The sequence below is a fragment of the Ziziphus jujuba genome, chromosome 2 (assembly GCF_031755915.1).
Source record: "Ziziphus jujuba cultivar Dongzao chromosome 2, ASM3175591v1".
Classification (NCBI taxonomy): Eukaryota; Viridiplantae; Streptophyta; class Magnoliopsida; order Rosales; family Rhamnaceae; genus Ziziphus; species Ziziphus jujuba.
In genome coordinates this window covers 7248041-7258296 of record NC_083380.1, presented here as the reverse complement: position 1 = coordinate 7258296, position 10256 = coordinate 7248041, and the positions used below count along the sequence as shown (strand labels likewise).

At 36.7% G+C, this 10256-nt stretch overlaps 1 protein-coding gene across 2 annotated transcripts; it reads left to right on the top strand.

Annotated features, from left to right (window-relative positions):
* The first annotated feature begins 915 nt into the window (after positions 1-915).
* On the top strand, positions 916-9990 carry LOC107417930 (uncharacterized). 2 transcript variants are annotated; one of them, XM_016026588.4, is made up of 4 exons: positions 916-1077; positions 1813-1929; positions 8861-9216; positions 9314-9990. In XM_016026588.4, exons 3-4 carry the CDS (start codon positions 8863-8865, stop codon positions 9626-9628), a joined length of 669 nt encoding a protein of 222 aa, XP_015882074.3. In that variant the 5' UTR covers positions 916-1077; positions 1813-1929; positions 8861-8862; the 3' UTR covers positions 9629-9990. The 2 variants fall into 2 exon arrangements, with proteins under 2 accessions (XP_015882074.3, XP_060670672.1); XM_060814689.1 differs by lacking the exon at positions 916-1077 and adding an exon at positions 1120-1129.
* Positions 9991-10256: the final 266 nt, after the last annotated feature.

The following is a 10256-nucleotide window of genomic DNA, read 5'->3' as shown; positions in this document are numbered from 1 at the left end:
GCTCTAAATTCCAAATCAAACATTTAAAAAGAAAAAATCAAAATCAAAATCAAAATGAGAAATAAAAGGCATACCTTAGAGACCACGAGAAACGTATCAAGCAAAAGCTTCAAGCCTCTTTGGCAGAGGCAGCCTCCAATCTTTGTTTCAAAACGCTTTTCAAAGCCACAAGCGTGCCATCGAGCCCCTGAACTGCTCGATCTTCTCCATGAGTCCAAGCAATGGCGCGCGCATTGGCTCTGGAGATCGGATCGAAGAGTATCGAAGGGAATGAAGTTCGAAACTCGGAAGGATTCAAAATCGAAGCGGGGCCAGCGTTCTTGAACCAAAGAGAGTGGGCATCTAGCGGGTCAGAAAAGAGGTTCGTGGCCGATCCATTGGTAGCTTTCAAGTTTGCAGTGGCGGTCATCTTCTAGGAGTCGAAATCTTAGACTCCATTGGAATAGGAAGTGAAGGTCACAACACCAGGAATGGCATCCGAATCTGAATCGGAATTGTCCAGAGAAATCACAAGGGCGGCCGTCGTCGTGTTGATCATATATTGAAAGATTGAGTAAAACCCCTTTCACTTGTGGGATTCACCTCTAGGCTTTGGGAAGAAAATGAAGAGAGAGCTTCATACTTGAACAATCTCCCTCTGGTTTTGTAGCTCAGAGATCGATCGTGAGGGACAGGAAGAGGGAGATTTTGAATTTTTGGATATTTTATGGCATTTCTTTATCAGATTTTTTAGTTAATTTCAGTGGAGTGGATGAGTATGGTGGATAATTTTCGGCATTAAGGGGGTATTTGTTACATGGGATTGGCCAAGACCGGATAGGTTATAGTCCCAATCTGGTGTTTGGGAAGAAAAATGGAGGACGGGACACACTTATCCCGTTAACCAATTTATCCGCTTCGAAGGGGACAAAGCTAACCCACCAAAACACCTGGGTCACTTTTGTCCTGCCCTCTCTCGAAGCTTTCGTGAATAACCTTTCATCCTCTCACACGAAGTTGCTTCTGCCGGACCGTTCGCCGACTCTGTTCGAGATCTCGCCGGATCGTTGGCCGCTTCTTTTTGGTTTGAAACCCTTGGTGAGTTTGCTTCTTTGCTCTGTTTGTTTTCATGTTCTTCATATTTGATCTGGTCAGTTTACTTCTTCTTCTTCTTCGTCGATAATCTCTGCTTCTTCTTCTTCTTCTTCGTTTTCCTCTGCTTCTTTTTCTCCGTTTGATTTGTTTAGGGATTTGTTTAGGGCTTCCATTCTGCACCAATTAGGCCAAAGATTTGCAAAATTAGGGCTTGGATTTGTGAAGAAAAGGCTTAAAATTGGGTGGCTACCTTATACGTTTACAAAGCAGAAGAACTTCTGGCTCTTAGGTTAGTTCTTCTTATATATATATATATATATATATATATATATATTTATACCTTGTATCATCTCCTCTAATGGTATGACATATATATATAATCCTATTAGTTTAGCTTCTAATCTTACCTTTGTAACGTACTAACTAGATCTCTCTTGTATCCCACCTAATCAAATAAAATATGTGTCTGAATAATCAATTTTAGTAGTCTTGGAATGATTTTATTTCATTTTTTCCAAATTTATCCAGAACTTCATTAAGACCAGCAACATTTCTGGACTAAGAACGGGGCTTATTTGAGCTTTTTCTGAATTTCGATTCCGTTTAGATAAAATAAACGATGCCGTTTCTATTCAATTAAGAACATAGCGCACCATCAACGGATTGAAAAACAGCAATAAAGTGTGTTAAAACACTGAAACTTTGATTTCTAAAAACGCTTTTGTAAAATTGATATAGGGAAAGAAGAAATTATGGAATTCCTTGGAGTTGGAGGCTTTGAGTTGAGGAAGATTATATACTACTCCAGTCTCCAGTAGTAACTCTATCTCCATTGTTGAAGAAGCCCTAGTCAAGGTACGTTTTTTTTTGTGTGTGTGTGTGTGTGATGGTATTCTTCTCATCAGATTCATGTATACCTTCTTTACCATGCCAATGGATATCTCTTATGTCGGTTATGTCAAAAGCCACCTTGCTATACACAACCCCTTTCAGTTAAATTCCATTACTTGTAGTTGCTGTGTACATTTAAAAAAAAATAAAAAATATTTGTTAAGTTGGATTGGATTTCTTAAGTTCAAAGAAAAAATCGTCTCAGGAGATACGTGTTTATATATATATATTGCATTTGATTTTCTGTTACCTTTTTTATTTTCTATTTTCTATTTGACTTTCAATTTAAAACACCTTGAGCTATCTAATTTTTAAATCCATTTGAAAATTCCACACGCCTATCTTGTACCACCAGGACTGAATTCATATCAGTGTGCTAAGAAAAAAGCAAAAGGCTAAATGCAAGCTCAAAGCATCCATTTTTTTTTTTCCCGGTAGATCAATTCAAAGCATCCTAGTTGTAGAAAGATTAGACATTGCACAGAGATAAGAAAGGTCCTTGACCAATAAACTATTATCGTAATTATTAAGAACTTAATGTTGGTTAATATGCCCAACTGAATTTTGGTGATGAAGATCATAGAGGAAAGTATTTGTAGGAAAATAGAAGAATATATTGAAATCAGTTTTGAATAATGTGTAATACAAGCAATTAGGTTTGCCCCAACACTATTATAATGCTTAGCAGCATTTTATTATCTCAGTCAGATATTAATATGAAAATCCATATGCATATTTTATTACAAATTTATATATATTTAAGAACACCACAATATGTATTATATTTATATTTCACATAACTGAATGAGAAACTATTATATTAGACGATAATAGCACTAATTAGCTTTTACCTTGAGTCGGTCAAACACAACCAAACATTTATCTTCATGGCCAATCATGGTGTAGCCATCCATCATGGTGTGATAAATGTCAATAGGTGCATCTATCCCTACTTCTTCCATCTCCCTCACCAGTGCTTTAGCTCGATCCATATTGCATGCTTGGCTGCAATTTAAAGAAACGATAAACAAATGTGATACAGGAAAGAAACTCACCAGGCTTAAATAAGACATAAATACAACAAGAACAGATCGTGATAGAATATAGAAATGAAATAACTGATGGAAAACAGGGATATAGATTTAATAACTATTTTACTTTCAACTTTTAGCAAATACATCCAATAACCACAAAAAATTTATACATTATACATGCACACACACACATTTTGCACACACACACACACACACACACACACATATATATATATAGAGAGAGAGAGACCAATGAGAATATAGTGAAAGTGAATGGGTACAGGACCTAATAAACTTTGAATACTCACCAGTGAGCATATATTATACTTCCATAAGTGATTGCATTTAAAGTATCATGTCTCTCCTTAGCCTCCTTGAACCAGTGATCTATAGCTCTTCCAAAGAAACATTAATAGATATCAGATTAAGGAGACACAACACTGCCTCTTGGGTAATTGACAAAATCAATTAAAGATCTCAACATAAACTCAAGACCCTGGCTTTCAATTATTAAATTTGCACCTAATTTGAGAGAGAAAGAAGGCACCGGCAAGGTGCAAATATTTGTTTTGCTTCATCCAATATGTAACAACAATTAAGGCATGAGTATTGGTGATAAAGCCACAATATATATGATTTCTTTGTTCAATTAGAAGATTATTGACATCCGAGAAAATGATTTTTTTTTATTTAGTTTTGATTTTTTTTTTTTTTGGTTAATGATGATTATGAAAATGTTGACATCTTTCCTTTGATGTTTGAGATGAGTCCAGTAAGATTTTGAAGAGACCAAATGTTGAGGGTGAATAATGCATCAACTACAAATTATGTTACTTAACAATTTATTGATTTATTTTTGTTTCTGTTATGGGATGATTTGAACTCAAAAGACTCAAAAAAATAACTATGCTTTTTAAACATATCATTACCTAAATTAGATTATTATGTAATTCTGGTACCAGATGCAAATATTTTGGGGTAATAAATGTTTCACAATACCGTTTCACACTTTGAAGTAAATGCACGTTTCTGAAGACGGGAGAAAGAAGAGAGAAACACAAATACATTGATTTATGATATAATGATTTGTAATATAAAAATATTCTTTACATGAGACCAAAAAATATTCATGAAAAAATTAATCACAGTATATGTGTCGGTTTTAAATCTATGACCATCCTTAAACCATAACTAATATATTTTAAGGATACAATTATTCATTTGGCTCCATCATTAATAATAATAAAAAAAAAATTGATGATATATATATATATATTGAGTTTGAAGAGTTTAAAAAAACTTAAATCCACTTTTTATTTTGACCTTCCAAATATATATAATGTTTATTGTGAATGCTAATATATAAATATATTATTTATGGAAGATTTTTGTTTGCTGTATATATTCAATTGTATTGGCAATGGCAGCTCAATTTATTGTATTTCTTACAACTTTTTATTTGTTTTTTTTTCTTTTTGTAGAGATGGATGGAAGAAAATTAGTTGTAATTCAATCTTTTTGTTGGGGCTTTATGTTTATCTTCTTTATGTACATGTATCTAGGGTGGCAAAGGAGAAATGAGAGAGGTGTTAGGAATAGAATAACTAGGAATACCGAATTGCGTACATCTTTTATAAATAGTTTGTTGGACAATGATGTCACTTGTATTAGTCAATTGAGGATGGATAGGTGAACATTTGTTATTTTATGTCGGTTATTACGCCAAGTGGATATGTGAAAAGAGATGGTACTGTTACATTGGAAGAGCAAGTGTGCATATTTTTGCACATAATTGCTCATCATACAAAAAACCGTACAATTATCAGTCGATTATATAGATCAGGGGAGACAATTAGTAGATATTTCAATTCAGTATTGAATGGGTTGTTGCGCTTACATTTCATTTTGTTGAGGCATCCTGAACCTGTGTTGGATAATTGCTCGGATGATAGATGGAAAATGTTTAAGGAACGTATGTGGACTAGTTTGGTTATTAATTTTATAGTTAGATGACTTGTAGCATTATCTGACGTTAGTAAAATTGTTTGTGTCGTAGAATTGTTTAGGAGCATTAGATGGAACTTACATTAAGGTGAAAGTACCTGAAATCGATAAGTCAAGATATCGAACAAGAAAGGATGAGATAGCAACAAATGCCTTAGGTGTATGTAACCCGAATATGGAATTTATATTTGTATTACCGGGTTGGGAAGGCTCTGCTTCAGATTCCAGAGTACTTTAAGATGCAATAAGTAGGCCAAATGGATTAAAAGTACCATCCGGTAAGACCAATCCTTAAATATTTCATCGACTGGATTAACATTGCATAAACTAATAGGAGATATTTTTCTGTGTTAGGTTGTTATTACTTAGTGGATGCTGGTTACATAAATGGTGAAGGATTTCTTGCACCATATAAGGGAACAAGATATCACCTTTCGGAATGGAGAGATATTTGTGCACCCATAAATCATCAAGAGTATATCAACATGAAGCATGCATCAGCTAGGAATATCATAGAAAGATGCTTTGGGGTTTTTAAAATGTGATGGGCAATTTTAAGAAGTTCATCTTTCTACCCAATTGGAACACAAATCAAAACCATTACTGCATGTTGTCTGATACATAATCTTGTAACACCCTGTCCCAAATCACACCGGAATCCGTGCACTTTGACCGTTGACCGAGTGGGTCAAAAGTTGACTTTTTGTCCCAGTTGGAATTTCTAGTTGACCAGGGTACCGTGGGGAAGTGCATGATGCCCCGAGTTCGTAGACTAGTAGCACGTCAAAAACGGAGCTACGGTTTGAAAGTTATGGGCAAAACAAGTCGAGGTGCAAACAGTCCAAAAGGTGCCCGGAGTTGACTTTTTCTTGTTGTGTAATTTTGGTTTGACTCTTGTATGGTTGTAAATTACTCGTCGATACGAGTTCATAGACTAGCGGCACGCTTAAATTGGACATCTAGTTAAAAAGTTATGGATGTTTGAAGTTCGCCGGATACCGTAATATTTTATTATATCTGGCTTAAGTGCACAGTAATGCCACGTGTCATCACCTGATTAGTCCACGTGGATGGTGGCTTTTATTTGGCAAAAATGCCGGGGAGGAGAGAGAAAGAGATAAAGGAGAGAAAGAGAAAGATAGAGAAAGCCGATCGGCCGCCGGAATCGTCTAATATTTCGGCCGACTCTTGCTACACGCGCCGGCCAGAAGGGAGTGTCTTCCCATTTTTGGCCAAACCCTAAAATTTCACGACTGACAGTCGCCGGACGCGCCCGGATCGAGGCGGCGAAGCTCGGCGGTGATTTTTCCCTCCACCGCCGGCCACCGCTCACCACCCAGTTTCTCGCCATTTTCAGGCCACACGCGCCAGCCACCCCTCACCACCTCCTCAATTTTGGCCTACCCACCAAATTTCACGGCCATCGAACCTCTGACGCACCGGGATCGGAGCGTTTTTTGGCGAGGCGCCGAAAATCTTCAAACCCCGATTTCTCCTCCGTTCGGCCTCCATTTGCCTCAGTGCCGGTCCCGTTGGAATCCTCTCCCCTCGATCTACAAAACGCCAAAAATCTCAGCCAACGGCCACCACACGCGCCGCCGCCGGTGACGGTTGCTGGTGACCGCGGCGGCTCGCCGGAAGTCACTGTTCCGGCGAGTACCCAGTTACACCGCCGGTCCCTGTCCACTGATTCCAACCTCCCGAATCCAAATTCGGCATCCTTTTCCGCCAATTCGCGATGGTTCGGGAGAATTGAGGAGTCGAACCCCGAAAGCTTTTCAGCGAGATTCCGGCCACCTCGGGTCCGATCTCCGGGAAGTAAGACCGAATCCGTGATCCTCATCACTCAAGCTTCGATTCGGTATATCACTCGTAACTTTTAGTTGTCGTTTATGTTCGCTCCCTGGGTATCCATTTGGGAGTTACCCGATTAAAATATTAATATATTTGGTTGGTGTACTGTGAATGTTTTAGGTGCGCGTACGAGTAGTGGAGTTGATCCTGCGGAGGATCTTAGCTGATATATGCACTTAAGGTGAGTGACCCACCTTTAAAAAATATTTTGAGGCAATTAGTTATGTTTAATTGGTGTTTAATTGGTATTTGAATTATGCTCATGTGGTACAATTTAGTTATTATTTGTGATTTAATTTTAATTATTATGCATGAGTAAGGTATTTTCAGTAATAAATTGTGCGTGGTTTTAAATATTATATTTTGGGCATAATTGGTTTAAATATTTTATAAAAATATTTGTTTAAAGTGGTGGTTTAATTTTTATAATTATGCCCACGGTATTTTAATTGTTGAACCACGTATTACAAAAAAAAAATATGGTTTTATTGGTTATCGATGTTTTCGTACCGGATTTATTAAATGGAAATATGTGGGATGGTAAATTTGAGAATTTGTATATTTTCCACGGTAATTTTGGAAAATGGTACGGTTAATTAAATAATTATTTTAGACGCATTCATACAGCATTGGTGTTCTGGTGTATGTATATGTGGTTTAGCACGCAAGTATTATGTCTCCCGTGAGTTGCCATTGGACCGTGGGTAGGCAAGTTTGATATTGGCCACAGCCGCCCCCCTCCTTGGCCGGGATGACGGTTTCAGCAGCGGTACTGTCAGGACACCGAAGTGCCGTTTGTAAGTTTCTCTCTTTAATCTCCTCGCCAGTCGGTGCTCAGGACGTTGGGTATCGGAGGGCATCACCGGTATATGGTGTGGTGCGTCAAGTGTAAATTTTCAGACAAAATTTCAAACCCCAAAAATGTTCAAAAATTATTTATTATTGTTTATTAAGTTGTTTGATCCCTTGGTTTTCAGAAAATATGAATATCGGGTTTTGTGAAAATGTTTTTAAAAGGGAACATTTCCAACGGAGTGATTAGTGAGAGTTTTGAGGGAAATTATTATTTCCAACTGCTATTGTTATTTACCTATTAATTGTTGGTATTAATTCAATTCCCTTATTTGTTCTATTATTAGTATTACTATTAAAAGTGTTCAGTAGCTAGGGTCACTCATTGAGATGATTAGCATCTCACGTTTTTAAGTTCCGTTCCCTTAGGTGCAAGGGGTGGTAGACGTTCTTCCGGGGCGAACCAATTCTCTGCCGCTATCGTGTTTCGAGAAGTACTTTTGTACTCGTTCATTTCAATTGTATTATTCCTTTCATCTTTGTTGTATTTTCTGTTGATTAACACTTCATGAAGCTCTGTATACTGTTTGGACACTTATGTTTTTTTTATGCACTGGGCTGCTGTTATTGTTGTGAAGTGCTGTAAATTTGTGGAAATCAATTTGTAGTTTTGCGGAAGGAATAAGGGGATGAATATAGAAGTGTGTTTTCAGTGCAGATAATTTTTGGTAAGTCCTACCCTTAGGGGAGGTGCTGCCGGATTTTCCGTTGGAAGATTCGGTGGTATTTTCCTGGGATCAGGGCTTGTCTAAGGTTCCGGGGAGGAATTCTGGGCGGGTCCTGACAATCTGATTAGAAGAGAAATGACACTCGATCCTGGAGAAGTTGAATATGATAGGATGGAAAATGTGGACATTAATGAAGAGGAGGACATTATAGGATCAATTGCTTCCTCGGATCGATGAATGGATTAGAGAGATGAGTTAGCTAAACAAATGTTTAGTGAGTGGAGAGGTCATCATGATTACTAGTTGATGGTTATGTAAAAAATTATGCTCTAACTGCTTATTTAATATTGTTTGTTAAATCTTTTGGATAATATGTATGAAGACAAACTTATATTATATTAAGTACAACATTTGAGATTTATTGTTATTTTGTTTGCATCTTGTTTTGATAATGTTGGAATCATGAATTATTTACTTGAATAGCAATGGAAGCTGGAGGTAGCAGTAACGATAATAGGGGGGGTGAATCTAGGCGTACATGGAGTAGAGGTGAGGAAGAAGCTTTGCTGGTTCTTTTAGATGAAGCTGTAGCTAGTGGGCAACGTTGTGACACGGGAGCATTTAAACCTGGTACACTTAATATGATTGAGCGGCAACTGGCTGAAATGTGTCCTAACTCGGGATTGCAAGCAACTTCACATATTGAATCGAAGCTAAAAAAGTGGAAGAAGCAATATGGTATCATATACGACATGCTGAACAAAAGTGGATTTGGATGGAATGACACTCTTAAATGTGTGGAGGTTGACAGTGACGATGCTTGGAAAGCATATGTGCAGGTTTTGAATTTGTTAGGAAAAATACCTTTATTGAATTTTGTGTTTCTTATCTTAAATCTATAATGTTTTTACTAAATGATGGCTTTTTTTATTTTAGAGTAATCCAAGTGCAAAAAGTTGGAGAGGTAAACCTTTTCCGATATATGAGAGGCTTGCTAATATTTTTGGGAAGGATCGGGCAACAGGACATGGAGCACAAACTCCAATTGATTTAGTTAATGATATAAATATGGAGCTTGACAATGACCAATTTGATGATGTGGGTTCTCCAATGTCTATGAATCAAACACATAGTCAACTGCCCAAACAATCCCAATTAAGAGGTAAGAGGAAAGCTAAATCGAAGGATGTTGACATCGTTAGCAGGTTAAACAATGTAGCAGATAAGTTTATTGATAAATTGGCTACATAGTTAGACAAGTTGGAGAAGTCTGATATCAACTATCCACAATACTTAGCTATGGAGCTTGACAGGTTATGATTCCCTATTACTGACAATCTCAAAATCTCTAAGGCAATGAGATCGGATCCATCGAACGTTGAGGTTTTCAAGATTATTAAAACCGATGAGCAGAAGATTGAATTTGCTTGTGGATTTTTGGATAACTAAATTAGTATTGTTGTGGATTATATATTTATGGATATGTATGAGAGGATGACAACTATGAACATTTGGAATTGAAACTTATGGACATATATTGTAACGTATTGAATGTTGGTTTCTAATTATGCATGTACGGATAATTTTATTATTATGTGTTATGTTTTAGAATATTAACATGCACTTTATTGATTTGGTTAGTTGTTATTTTGTTTAATAATATTACTATATTATATTGTCATTTATTATTATATGCAGGAATATTGAATGGCAAAGAGAAGGGTTTATGTTGTGTTTAAAGGTAGACAACCAGGGATATATAATTCTTGGTTTGAATGTCCTCAACAAGTGCACGGATTTACAAATAATTTATATAAAGCCTATAATACAATTGAAGAAGCTGAAATTGCATATGTTGAGTTTGTAGAACAAACAATGA

Coding starts and splice junctions, on each gene's coding strand:
- LOC107417930 (XM_016026588.4), top strand. CDS start 8,863: ATGGAAGCTGGAGGTAGCAGTAACGATAATAGGGGGGGTGAATCTAGG. Junction 9,217..9,313: donor CTTGGAAAGCATATGTGCAG/GTTTTGAATTTG, acceptor TTTTTATTTTAG/AGTAATCCAAGTGCAAAAAG.